This window comes from Drosophila elegans, unplaced genomic scaffold, assembly GCF_018152505.1.
Source record: "Drosophila elegans isolate 14027-0461.03 unplaced genomic scaffold, ASM1815250v1 contig_684, whole genome shotgun sequence".
Classification (NCBI taxonomy): Eukaryota; Metazoa; Arthropoda; class Insecta; order Diptera; family Drosophilidae; genus Drosophila; species Drosophila elegans.
The window spans coordinates 367,797-382,650 of NW_024546041.1; the positions used below are offsets into that span (position 1 = coordinate 367,797).

General features: G+C 36.3%; 1 protein-coding gene across 3 annotated transcripts in view; it reads right to left on the reverse strand.

The window, feature by feature from the left end:
* Window positions 1-14,854, reverse strand: part of LOC108149572 (G protein-coupled receptor kinase 1) — a 382,291-nt gene that overhangs the window by 341,896 nt on the left and 25,541 nt on the right. For 2 of the 3 annotated variants that reach the window (XM_041710001.1, XM_041710003.1), the window contains exons 2-5: window positions 13,582-13,658; window positions 13,461-13,534; window positions 13,304-13,405; window positions 13,172-13,246 (exon numbers count right to left, since the gene is read on the reverse strand). In XM_041710001.1, coding sequence (XP_041565935.1) covers window positions 13,172-13,246; window positions 13,304-13,405; window positions 13,461-13,534; window positions 13,582-13,658 — 328 coding nt within the window. Of the gene's footprint in view, window positions 1-13,171; window positions 13,247-13,303; window positions 13,406-13,460; window positions 13,535-13,581; window positions 13,659-14,854 lie in introns of those variants that run through there. The other variant, XM_041710002.1, reaches the window with a different exon arrangement.

Sequence of the window (14,854 nt, forward strand, 5' to 3'; positions counted from 1 at the left end):
ACCAGTCCCTCCCCTACATAACGAGAATAAATTTATCGTGCCTTAGGAAAAAGATAGAGATCGTTCAGTTCGTTTTGTCATTTGTCGCCGCTGCCCACAAGCTTCTCAAGTAGCTAGTTCGAGCGCTTGACCGAATTTTGATCGGCAGCGTGTGGCTGTTTTACCCTGCCCCTTCATACCTCCCGTATGCCGAAGGATCGCCGCCGGCCACTGCAATGCGATCCCCTATTGTCAATGTCGCCAGTCGAAAGTTACGTAATTGTTCTTGACCCGAGATTTTCCATTTGCGCCAGCTTCCCCTTTATAATCGTTTACCAAGCCATTATTAAGTTCTGCTTCATATTATAATTTATTGAAAAGATTTTTCTTTTAAAAAGGTGCGCATTTAATTGACAAATAAAAGAGTAAATTAGGGTTCCAAATTAATTAAATTGAGAAATATTCTACGCGGTGTATATAATATTTGTATTAACGTATTATAAAACTGTTGAGAATGAATAAATTTTTATTTTGAGTTAATTTATAAATATAATAATATGGATCTTACAGGACTTTAAATTTAATGTATGAGGATTCGATATATATCTAAATGTTTAAGTTGAACATATATCTAGATATATACGCATATGTGTAAATATATATATATATATACTTTTGCTAGACAGTAAGTCGAACGCAACTCACTTACCCCTTTTTATTTCCATCGACGAGAGCTCTCATTGTGGTATTCTGTGTTTTGGGAAATTAATTATACACATATGCATAAATATATTTATATTAGTGCAAATTTACTTAACATTATTATTAAAGTGTTGAATTAATTTATATAAAAAAATTATGTTCATTGTCATTTCTTGGGCAATTGCGCGATGTTGGTCTTATTTTACAAACAGAAGAAAAAAAGAAGTTATTCGCTTTATTGCGATACGAATTGCGAGGAAGAGAAGAGTGAAAACTGCACTCGCGACGGTTGACGGTAGCACTTCTAGCTGCGGCTTCTTCTGGTGGTTCCAATTACAAATAGAAACTTTGGTCTTTTGCTTGCATTTAATTGTTTGTTTATTATTGATGGGAGTCGTTGATTGTTTTGCCGAAATTGAAATAGTAATAATGAAGTAATTGTTGTTTTTTGCATGGGTTGATATGTTAGTGTTGGCTCCTTTCTGGCTGATTGGCGGTGACAGCTATGATTTTCTCCAGCTCGTGTCCGTGGTCGTAATGGCCCACTTCTGGATTCTACTAGGTTTCATATTAATTGCTGCGTACACCTATTGCCCTCTGTATGTTCTCATGAATTGCTTACTCTGACCAATTCGTTACTGGTTACTGTATTGGCCAATTTCGGTGTTTCGCCACCTGCACTTCACGGTGTCTTCTGCCTCTGGTTATTTCGTTCTTGTTTTATTTCTTACCCCGCTTCCGTAACATGTTTCCAATATTTATAAATTCCTATTGTAATGCAAATAGTTTCAAATACTAATATTCTATGTAAACAAAGAGAGGGACTTAGGATTGTCCACATAAACGCCCAAAAACCTAGTAAGAAAAATGGATGAGTTTAGAGAGTTATCTGTGGGATATGACTCATATTAATGTAATTTGTTTCTTAATGCGCATCTTGCTGAGGAATTTCCTAAATGCTCGGCAGGCAAACTGTACCTCCAACCGCCTCCAAACGCTTGCAAGGTATTAATCAAAAGTGTTTAAAAAATTACTAAAGAGTCAATTTTGCCCGTTTTTTCCCTTGTTCAAAAAAAATACTTGTGGCCATGTAGCGATCTTGGAAGTTTGGAATGAGAACAAACGCAAAGAAGGCGCAGTTAAATGTTGTAAGACAAAAAGAAGAGGAGAAAGCTGACTAACTGATTGTGAACTGTGTTTATTACAGTGTTTAAAAAACTGCAAACGAAGTAGCAATACCGATAATTTTGAAGCTTTGACTGTTTGCGACCTTTTAAAATGAGCTGTTGCTTCTGCTCCTGGAAAACCAGAATTCGCAGTCGAAACAAATGCAAAAATCAGAAAGCGACAAAAATCAGACAGCAGCAAACGTCGCTTTTCGTTTTCGTTTCATTGCTTGCTGCTTTGCTAGTAGTATCGACTTTCGGAAGTCGTCAGAAGTCGCAGTCGGGAAAATTAATGGTGTTGGATGAATTTGCTTTTTGTCGCTTTTATTTTTGTCTAAGCAGCCTAAACATTATTATTTCTAAAGACGTTGAAATTTTGTATCTTGCCGAAATTCAAATTGGAAAATCACGATCCTGCACGCAAAACATCGTGTCGACATTCAACTATGCAGACTGATGTGGTGAACTGAATTAAGTGGTGTGTTACCATTTCTGAAAATGTATGAGACTTTGCAGAGAATATTTCTTATTTGACAGGATTTCGACGAAATTTGACAAAGGACGTTTGGAAAAAAAAATGTTTTGGGGAAAATCTCGTTTTAAGCTAACGTCCATTTCAAAATCATAAAAAAAAGGAAATTACACTTTAAAAAAAGGGTGGCACCAAGTTGACACGAAAATTTTTTTTAAGTATTATAAAACTCATATAATAGAGAAATATTTTTTTAGAAATACGCTTTGCTTGGATTTGTTTTTTGTTATGTGGTTTGTTGGGGGCGTTGGGAAGGCCTTGTCAAACTGGCAAACTATTTTTTTCCAAATTCTAAATTAGTCTCCCAAACTTTTGTGCAAAATTTCAGTATTTTAGGTATATTTTTAGAGTTTATGCCTAAAGTCGACTTTTAGACCGTAGTGCGGTGGTGGAGTATTTTTTTTCCGCGCCATTCAGGGTCCAGCATGAAAATGATATGACTTTTGCGCAGTTCTCTGTTTCTTGCGTTAAGCGTCTGTCTGTAACAGGAATGGTTTCTCGAAATCCTGCCACTAGTCTTGCCTTTACTTTTACCAGCGAGTCTACCACTCCTGGTTGGATCAGCAGTCTCTCGGGCAAAAGTTTCTTGCCGAATTCATTCTCTACCTCGAGCTGTGTGTCTATCCCACGCTCTCTTCTGTTGCCATATATCTCGGACTCTTCCTGTTCCTTTCTGTGCACACGTACCGCACTCTCTCTCCGCACCTCCTGTACTATGGGCGAAATCTCCGCGTTACTGGCAATCGGTAGGCCACTGCTTGCGCGTTTCCTTGACTGGTTGCTTTCATTTGTGGGGACTTGTTCAACTCCTCACAAAGTTGAAGTCGAAAAATTTATTAGAATAATGGCTTGCGTTGAGCCAGATTTCAACTAGTGCATAACATCAAACTCGCATTGAGAGATGGCCAAATAAACTTGTTCAGCCTTTGTTCGCATGCCCGAGTTGTTTTGGAAAAAGATATTTAGAGAGGATGTACTCACAATAACAGGAGCAACGTTTCTCGAGACCGTCACCGACTGACTCGGGCGCAGAATTGGATAACTCACTTCAGGTGGATTCAGGGGAGGCAACGGACTTAAAACATGAACCCACAAATTTACCTTCAATATTTAAATATTCAGACTTCATCAGACTCCAATCCATCAGAATCATTTTAAGAGATGTCAGAACTTAAGAGCGATTTAAATGGAGCATAAAAACGCGCCACCATCCGTAATGGGGCAGCATTAGTCAAACGGTTGATTTAAAGTTAATAAGCGCAATGCACGAAGAGGAACCGAAGGTCCCATACGCCAATAGTGGAACATATTCCGCGTAAAAGAGAGAGCAGAGATTTCACTGGTTGTTGATGTCTTTTTTTTATTTTGGACGTTGAAGCACTATGGTCAACACAAACAAGTAGACCTTACGACACCAAGCAGTGCTTGCTATGCTTGTCACCTCGACAGAGTTAAAAGAAAAGGGACTAATTAAAAATATATAGGAAACAAAATACTACATACTGATTTCGTGCTAAGTATGACATGATTAATGCTTTCAAAATTGGTAAAGATTTGGTAATTGAAATGATATTATTATAAAACTCATATAATAGAGAAATATTTTTTTAGAAATACGCTTTGCTTGGATTTGTTTTTTGTTATGTGGTTTGTTGGGGGCGTTTGGAAGGCCTTGTCAAACTGGCAAACTATTTTTTTCCAAATTCTAAATTAGTCTCCCAAACTTTTGTGCAAAATTTCAGTATTTTATGTATATTTTTAGAGTTTATGCCTAAAGTCGACTTTTAGACCGTAGTGCGGTGGTGGAGTATTTTTTTTCCGCGCCATTCAGGGTCCAGCATGAAAATGATATGACTTTTGCGCAGTTCTCTGTTTCTTGCGTTAAGCGTCTGTCTGTAACAGGAATGGTTTCTCGAAATCCTGCCACTAGTCTTGCCTTTACTTTTACCAGCGAGTCTACCACTCCTGGTTGGATCAGCAGTCTCTCGGGCAAAAGTTTCTTGCCGAATTCATTCTCTACCTCGAGCTGTGTGTCTATCCCACGCTCTCTTCTGTTGCCATATATCTCGGACTCTTCCTGTTCCTTTCTGTGCACACGTACCGCACTCTCTCTCCGCACCTCCTGTACTATGGGCGAAATCTCCGCGTTACTGGCAATCGGTAGGCCACTGCTTGCGCGTTTCCTTGACTGGTTGCTTTCATTTGTGGGGACTTGTTCAACTCCTCACAAAGTTGAAGTCGAAAAATTTATTAGAATAATGGCTTGCGTTGAGCCAGATTTCAACTAGTGCATAACATCAAACTCGCATTGAGAGATGGCCAAATAAACTTGTTCAGCCTTTGTTCGCATGCCCGAGTTGTTTTGGAAAAAGATATTTAGAGAGGATGTACTCACAATAACAGGAGCAACGTTTCTCGAGACCGTCACCGACTGACTCGGGCGCAGAATTGGATAACTCACTTCAGGTGGATTCAGGGGAGGCAACGGACTTAAAACATGAACCCACAAATTTACCTTCAATATTTAAATATTCAGACTTCATCAGACTCCAATCCATCAGAATCATTTTAAGAGATGTCAGTACTTAAGAGCGATTTAAATGGAGCATAAAAACGCGCCACCATCCGTAATGGGGCAGCATTAGTCAAACGGTTGATTTAAAGTTAATAAGCGCAATGCACGAAGAGGAACCGAAGGTCCCATACGCCAATAGTGGAACATATTCCGCGTAAAAGAGAGAGCAGAGATTTCACTGGTTGTTGATGTCTTTTTTTTATTTTGGACGTTGAAGCACTATGGTCAACACAAATAAGTGGACCTTACGACACCAAGCAGTGCTTGCTATGCTTGTCACCTCGACAGAGGTAAAAGAAAAGGGACTAATTAAAAATATATAGGAAACAAAATACTACATACTGATTTCGTGCTAAGTATGACATGATTAATGCTTTCAAAATTGGTAAAGATTTGGTAATTGAAATGATGTGATAGATCTTATTATAGCCATTACATAGTTCTCTAAAAGGTTCATGCATGTCATAGTTTGATTGACAATAGTTTAAAATCATTGGAATATAGTTCCTAGTAATTCTATTAGGCACAGAGAAATTTAGGCGACCCAGTAATTCAGCACAAATTGATACCAATCATCGTTCTACGATTGGATAAGATTGATAAATTAATTAGAATAAGTCTACTAGAGTACGATTGTATAAATAGGTTTGCATCCCAATTAAGGTACAGACTCTATCCGGCCTATATTTACACTATATTGGGGACTCCAAACTGGTGAGCAATAATCTAGAATTGGACGAACTAGTGAAATAAACAAAGTCTTTGTGACATAGGGATCATCAAATTTCTTAGACCACCATTTTATAAATTCAAGCTTCCCCCTGGATTTATTTACCATGGAAGTAATATGGTCAGGAATCTTAAGTTTTGGGTTTAAGAGGACGCCAAGGTTATCAATATGTCTAACTCTAGTCAACTCATAACTACCTAGCGTATTATTGGCATATTTTTGACTGTGCTATTTAAGTTTAATAGATTTTCACAACACCACAACACTTTTCTAATTCTGAACAGAGGAAAATATCGATATGTTGCAGGCATAGTTTAACGACATCTCCGCACATGAGGACACGCGACTTGTTAAGACTAGATAATAATAAGTAATGTAAATAGCAATGGGCCATGGTGGCTCTTTGTGGGACGCGTGAAATACCTTGGATCGTTTTAGTGGCAGAACTTTTAAAAAGACTCATAATGTCCTACCACCCAGATAACTGAAAATCCATGTTAGAAGATCATTTGAAACCCCTAATTACCCTTTGCAGATCAACGAAAACGTAGTTTTCACCTAAATTCGGGCAAAAGATTTGTCGATAGCGATGCTGGGAAAGAGGCAAAAATTACGCTTAGTGCTTTCCACATTATAACTGTTTTTTTTTTTTTAAAGCTTGCTATTATAACACTGGGCGTTAGGCACGGTAAAATTCGACGGAGCACTTAAATCTGAAAAAGGCGGCTTGCAAACCACACGCTTTGTATTTATTATAAATTCGAGACTTTTTTTAGACGTGACATCAGTTTATTAAACCATCGAGGTTTATTGGAACTAGACAGATAGTGTAACGGAAAACATTTGTGGAATAAGGAGTTCAATGCATTATAAAATATATTAATGGGCACGAATATAGTTGGGACTAGTCAAAGCCAGATATACAAGTATTTAAGCTACCAAAGTTTTTCTTACGAAAACAGTGGATTCGTTTCACAGACTTTTCAAAATTACCCTTTAACTCTACATCAATAGTCTGCTCTAAAGCTGGGATCTTCAGGTTGCTTATGTGGGAAGGTTCCTAAAACACAAACGCCTTCAGGATTTGAAATAAAACACAAATCCAGTAAAAGTCCTAAAGAATTCTGAACATGGTTTACTTAAGATAGTGCAATTCAAGTAAGCCCTCAATAAAGTAATGCTGCGCTAAAGGATGTAAAATATTGGCTATTGCGTCCGGGGACCAATTTGCAATAATTAGGAGAAAGCGTTTCCAACCATATAAAGTATATAAATTCTTGATCAGGATCAATAGCCGAGTCGATCTAACCATGTTCGTTTCTCTGCCCGTCCGTCTGTCCGACTGTCGGCCTGTCCGTCTCTATGATCGTCGAGATCTCGGAAACTACAAAAGCTAGAGTTTTCAGATTTGGCATGCAGACTCTAGTCTTTCCTACTTTCCACTTAGGTTCTAGTGTTGTCTATGCAGTTCGATAGATGGCGCCACCTAAAGTTTGATTGTAACTTACTTTGAAGTTAGTTGACTGAGTAACGGGTATCTAATAGTCGGAAGACTTGACTTTAGCGTTCTCTCTTGTTTTTCTTAGCTTTGTACTCTTTCACAACACATTTATCCGTTTTAGGTAACACACATGTGACAGTTTTTGGTAATACATAATTATTATTTGCATTACCAGGATAGCCAGTTAATCCGGACGTAAAGTCCACATGAGGTGTTGGGGCCACTAATTTATTTTTTTTTTGACAAAGCTGGTAAATCGGAATTCCCTAGTGCACTACATCGCGACCCGAACATTAAGGTAGCGAATCTATTTTAGCCCCCGATCATGGTACCATTGCGGGTTGCGAATCGTGGAGATTCCACGGCGTAAGCCAAAGACTGTCTACCGACAAAAACTTTTTTGCGCTTTGCGCGAAGCATAGTTACGATTCGAGCGCCAAAAGCAGATCCTTTTTACTGTAGTTACGGATTACTTCCGCAACCCTGCTTTTTGTGAGTCTCCAAATTGCCACTGCAGATGCACTCATCACAGTGGTAGCGTAAGCCACTTTTCTTCTTAATGGCATTGCAAACCATGACAGACAGATATAGTGAACAAAATTCTTAAGCTCAAAAACTTTGAGAAAAAGCGGGGAAAGCGATTAACTTCTATATTCGGCACATTGACACGAGATAGTTAGAAAGAACAGAGGACTGCGGGAGCGAAACACCGATTAACTCCGATATTTGAGTCCTGGATTAAGCTAAGGACTCTCTCACACAAACTATTAATCAAGAAGGAGCCACAGTACCTAATGGAGTTCTTGCAAATGTCAGCAACCGCAGAAACAAATAATATTATTTGCAAACGACTTCAATTAGGATCGACAATTCTTTATCCTAACTGTTCGCTACTGGAATGATCTTCCGAAAAAAACAATAAAAAATAAACACTATTTAAAACACATACTCTAACTTTAACTGCATCTTTAACTTTACATTTTAATTTGATAATTTCGTTCAATTCACTATTTTTTGTACTTTCTCGTTTTTAAATGTATTCCATTTTTAATTTCTGACTGTTAAATTCCAACAGTCCGTTTTCTGTTTAAGATTTTATAATGTTAGTATGTAAGACAAAATCATTAGTGTTAAACGTATTCAACCCTGTAGCACTGAGATAAAACGTAAAATAAAATAAATTAAATTAAATTAAATTAAACTAAACTTATAGAAAATAAAATCAGTTTGAAATTGTAAATGCGTATGTGTTGTCTTTTTTTTAGCCAGTTCTAACAGCAATACTTAAAAATCGTCTGTATTAGGCCCAGTTCCAACAACACGTCTATTGTTTTTTTATTTTTCCTATTCCTATTTTTACGAACTTGTTGAACCACAGGAGGGTACAAATTTGGGTCAACGATCGACGGTGCCGAGGCTGCAGTAGCCGCATACAATTGTGCGGCGAGTAAAATGACAGCCCTTGGCTAACGAGGTTTGCAATGAATATTTTGGTTCGGCCAAAAAATACCCCTTTGTTTGCGAAATGCGTCCAGAAATTTGGATTTAAGGCTCTGATACAAGCGCTCAAGATTTTTCATTTTGGTATCCAGTTCGTCAGTTTTGGATAGCGAATCATTAGCTTCCACACAACTATCGCATTGCCACAAAAAATTCGGAGAGTTTGTTAGAATTTTCGCTACCTCTGCCTGCAAGTCAACACAAGCAATATGGCAAAATGAGCTGTGACTTCTGTTTTGCACTTGGAACACTAGGAAACGTTTGGAATCTAGATGACGACTGTTATTGACTGGTTAACCTCTTTCGATGTTCATATACCCTTGCAGCTTCGCAAAAATTAAATATTCTTGAAAACATTAAAATTATGATTTTCTTGCGTATATGTTTAAAAACATTGAAGCTTTGATGATTTGCAGCTCAATTATTCAATAGTCCCTATGGCAGTTTTATAATTTCGTTTTCCAATTTTAATAAAGTCAAAAACGTATTTCTGAACTGTCAAATAATTAATAAGTCAAAAAGAATTTTTAAAAGATATTACAAAAAAAAAACTTACACCTTAAAAAAATTTTTTTTTTATTGATCCCATGGTAGCTTTATGTTATAGTCGTCCGATTAAGATGAAATTTAAACCATAATTCTAAAATATTTAACACTTACTATATGCCGAAGAACAAAAAAAAATAAAAAAACAGCACTTATAATTTGTTTGTCATATATACCTAGAGACTAGTTTGCGTAGAAGCGGACTGACAGACGGACAGGGATAGATCAACTCTCCTGTGATGCTGATCAAGAATATATATACTTTATAGGGTTGGAAATGTCTCCTTCACTGCGTTGCAAACTGAAATTATAAGACCCTCTGCAAGGGTATAAGAAAAGGGAAGGGATAGATCAATATAAATTCTAAAAAACTATGTTAACATTATATTTGCTTCATTTAAAACCTTTTCTATTAAACTATTTCATATTTTCATGTGTATGTAATTTTAAATTAAGTAAAAAGTATTTACTCCAAATATATTTTTTTATTTTTGCAATCCGTATTATAAACACGCTTTAGTTTGTCACACAAATAAACTTGTGATGTAATCAGAATTCCAAAAATGACTTGGTGAAAACAAATTCAAGGGTGTGCGACGCAACAGTGGAAATGGTCAAGAAAATTACATAATTTCTGCCGGGATACCTTGACAATAGGGGTTCGTACACACACACATCCAAATCAGACGAGCTCATGCGGGGCAGACAGGTGTCTGACTATCGCACGCTTTTACCCTTTTAGACATTGACACTAAAAGTTCTATCAAAGCCGTTAAAGCCGTTGTGTGTTTGTTTGGTGTGCCAACTCGAATTATAGCAGATCAGGGACGTAACTTTGCAAGCTCAGGATTCCGTAAATTTTGTTCTTCCCAAAAAATTTGAACAGGGCAAATGGCCAACGCATGAGTACGCTTAAAAGTATGTTGACCGCCGTCGAAACCAGTCAGAGGTCGTGGCAAGATGCCTTAGCCAAGTTCAGTTAGAAATGAATTGCACTGCCAATTGAGTTACCAAGGCCAGCCCATTAGAAATTGGAAAAGGAAGCCAGACCCTTCGGTCTATTGCCAAAAGGTGAAGAAGAGGATAGGTCTAATTGATAGAGAAACTTTAAGAAAATAAGCTAAGGAAAACATAGAAGCTTAAGCTCGTTACGACAAACGTAGGTTTGACAGAACAAAGCAATGTTTTGTTAAATAAAACTTGAGGATTCATTTGAAATAATATAACTAATATATGGAGAGAGTTTTTAAAATCATTAACAAGCAAAATAACTTTTAAGTATGCTCACGATTTTTTAAGGGCATCGCCAAATAAAGATATAAGTGATGAAGTTGATGAAGATTTCGACGACTCAAGAGAAGCTGCGTCAGATTTCCAAGTGGGAAATAAGGATAAGGATGGCACAGTAGGTGCTTTGGGGTCGGAAACTGGGTATAAATGAAAATACACCAGTTATTAAGTATGGCTCAGAAGAAAATGTAATAAAAAGAATCTATGTTACGTTATTAAGAAATCAATTTGTTTATTTTTGTCTAAATACCTTAAATTATGTAAAGAAAAGTAAATTAAGTGTTTGTTAACAATAAAAATCAATAACAACTGACGTGTGAAAATATAGTGATCTAATGCCAACACACAAAAACGTGTGACTAGTCAGGAAAGCCGTGAGGGGGCACTGGTACATGTTCATTGTAGTATAGTATACAGCGAATGTAATTTAAAATAGGCGCCGCATAGGCGGCAAATATTTTTTAAACTGCGTGATGCAAATGCGCAATTCGTAGGAAATAGGCCTAGAGGCGGGACTTTCGAGTCTGCTACTGAGTGAGGTTTGATCGTTTGTCCCGAACTGAGTGAGAATAGAGGAAGGAACAAAAAGGAATTGACAAGTTGAGTTCTTTTTCCGTAGGTGTCAGTTCGAAAAGCGGCGTTGAGACGAGCAGAATTTGCTAGGCTTAGCGAACATCTTTAAAACGAATTCCTCTCCGACACGTGTATATTTAAAAACATTAAAGCTATAAAGATTTTTAGCTCAATTATTCTATCGTCCTATGGCAGCCATTACTATCAGCCCTGTTCCAGTTTTCACTTCCCAAAGATTCACTCGGATTCGAGTTTCTCAAACCTGTTGCAGTTTTCACTTCCGAAATATTCACATGGAATCTAAATTCCCTCTGTTAATTCTTTGTTAATTGATTTAAAATACTTTGCAGATTATTTTGATAATTTTTATTTTTATGTTTTAAGAACATTACTGCTTTGCAAATTTGGTTTATATAAACATATTTCACCTATTAAAAATTATTTTGTGGTTGCGTTTCAGAATCGGTTCGATTCCAGCCTTCAGCATTTTTACAAATCCGCCGCCTCTGTTTCAGTTTTCGAACGAATTTAACAGGAAGATGCCAGAGCTGTCATGGTACGAAAAAAGACAAGTATTTTCTTGGGACTTATTTTTAGCACTCCCTTTTGTGTTCGTACAAATATGGTAAGTTAGGTGTTTAATCTAATCCAAATGTAAAAGTATTTTTGTTCTTATTACCACATAATTTTATGTACTATTTGCGAAACGAATTTCGTTGCAACCTTGTGAAAAGTACACAACACCGAACAAACCACTGGCTAAAGAGCGGCATAAAAACATTTGAAAATTTGTATTTGAGACCCCTATGCCAGTTCCTTCGATTTTATTCGTTAAGCTAGTATACCATTAACGACATAAGTTGAGTGACACCAGCGGGCCAAAATTTAATCAGTCCTGGGGCGGCAAAACTCTGACAAATCAAACGGCTTTGTCAAAAGGGGACAGCTGCCAGTCAGCTGATTTTGTTTGGGAACAGAAGGGACCAAAAGGGAAATTTTCCGATGTTAAAGGGAAATCCGAAAACGTCATCAAACTCACTTCCGAGTGAAAGCTGGAACAGGCCTGTAATGGTTTATTATTTAAGAATTACGGCTTTAACTTTATTAAGACCGGACGACTATATCATATATGTATAGTGATCGTTTGACATTCAAAATTTAAACTTAATAAAATTTAAATTTAATTTTGATAAAATCTAGTTGCATAAGTAGCAATAGGACAATTAATAAAAAAAAATATAGCATCACAGTTTTTTAATTTACTTGTTTTAACATGTTTCGAGATGGTTTATTATTTTACAATTACGGTTTCAATTTTATTAAAATTTTATCAATCTTGAATAATAAATCGGAAAATGGGCTTAGCTTTTGAAATATCATAATGAACGATAGTACTTGTAGTGTCGATGCGCACCAAGAGCGTGTGCATAGGAGACTAATATTATATAGCCGCAGAATTGAAAATCTGATGTGATGTGACGAGTAAGACACCAACCAAAAGGTATCGCTAAATGAAAAAGAATTGCATACCAAGACTTTAGGAAAATTAATTGGTTGTGCAGAAAGGGCGGTGAAAGTGACATACTAACAATTTTTTTTAGATGAGTTCCTGGTATAATATTTGGTAAAATATTACACTTTTTGAACACAGTTTAAATTTTCTTCAAAATTTGCTTGGATCTCCATTCATAAGTTATTCAATAAATATATTTTTTTTTGTATATTTAAAATTACAAAAATGTTCTAATCGTTTCTCAGTTTCAACAAATTTTAAGGACTTTTTTTTAGAATTCTGGAATACTTTTTTTTGTGTTGGGCAGGTCGTTAAAAAAAAGTTTGTTCTTCGACTTTTTAAAAAACTAGCTTATGTAGCAAAAAATCTTTAGAAACAGCTGAACTTTGCACGGCTATAACTTGTAAACTAGTTTAGCTACAGACAAGTGCTAAGGAAAATGCTTTAAAAATTGTTTTAGGTTAATGGAATCCAACCGTCCAGGAAAATCATGTAAATTGTCGATTGCATTTTGTAAACAAGTGTTAATAAAGATAGAACATATATCAGATTGTAAGGGCTTACTTCAAATAAGTCAACGGGAACTTCATTTTTTAATAAGTATTTCTGAACACTCGCAACAGCATCTTTAGAATAGTCCTATAATTAAATTTATGGGTATTAAAAACGTTTTTATTTTAACTTCAGAGTACTTGCATAGGTGTGTGACAGCATTTCCTCCATTATAAAGTTATCATAAATTTCTCTGGCTAATTTTTTTCTCTCATCGTAACATTCTGTTTTTTCAAATGTTTTTATCTAGAACGAAATAAAATAAAATAAAAATAATACAATTAAAAAAAAAATATTGTACCTGTTCATAAAACTTTAGTTGCTGTATGGGTTCATCCGAATCGTTCTCACAAAAGTCTTTGAAGAGCAAATAACCTAAAAAGAATTCTTCAATAAAATACTTAATGTGGCGAAATACATACCCAAAACTTCATTAAAAATTTTATGAAAATTAAGTTCGGTTTCCTTTTCCAAATATTTATACATAACACTTCTGACACTGAAATAAAAAAATTAACAAATTTATTAGGTTAAAATTTTCAACTTTACTAACAATATAAAATTACCCAGTAAAATTTGTTGAATGTTCCTAAGCATTAGGGATTGCAAATTTTTTTTTTTTTTATTGAACAAAAAATTTGTTTAGTACTAGAAGAAAAAAACATGAATATGGTTCACAATGATATTTTTTTCTGCTGATATAAAAAGGCTGGCCAACACCGTATATAGAGAATTTGTGCGAAAACAGAGTCAACGACATTAAAAGCCTAAGCAGTTACTCAACCGGCGATAAGGCAATTCGTTGGCAATGGAGTAGGTGATAGTAAGCAAAGCTTACTTAAAACTTAAATATATATTTTCTTAATCATGGAACAGCAATGTTCAAAATTTTCTATCACAAGGCTCCGTCCGATGCTCATCTCTGAACCTTGACGAAGTTCCTAGACTTGTTAAGAATCTCCGGAAAATGAAGGCTTTAGGACCACGTTGCGAACCTTGAGATACATGGGGATTCTGAAGAGCAGTTTATGGCGTGTCTTCTGCAGAGCAGTAAATGGCGTGTCTTCTGCAGAGGTGGAAAACTATAAAACTATAATATAAGCTTTATACAGTGTCCTTAAATTAATAATAGTTTCTGTGGTTCGATCACAGTCGATCGCAGCCATCAAATGATGAGCCACCGAGTGTCAGAGTGTCCCTGTTGCGATGTATAGCATCATATTTGTGCGACCACAAGCTTTAACTAAAAACAAAAATTTTTAGTTTTTTGTTATATTAACTTTTTTTAATAGCATCACTGCAAAAAGCATTATACTAGTTCTTCAAAACCATTTGTAACGACCCTGTTTTGGAAGGCGATATAAATTTCTGTTTGATTCTTTTAGATCTGATTATCTCCCCTTCCCCAATTACAGCACTGACGAGACCGCTACAGAATGTGCTTATATTTAGGTTTATATAATAACTAAGTTCAACAGAAGGTAATTTGTATATAAAACTCTCGTTCTCCAGGGTGTCGGCGCTTCGGTGTAAGACGGTCTCGCCTGCTCGATGCTTCGAAGTGTCTCGGTGTGCAGTCGCTCGGTGATATCCCCACGACTTCGGCTGCTGAAAGGCCACGCTCTTACGATCTGTGATTCGTCCGTAGGTTCGTCGGGTACGAAGTGTTTTGGATCGGTGGGAGGAACGATCTAC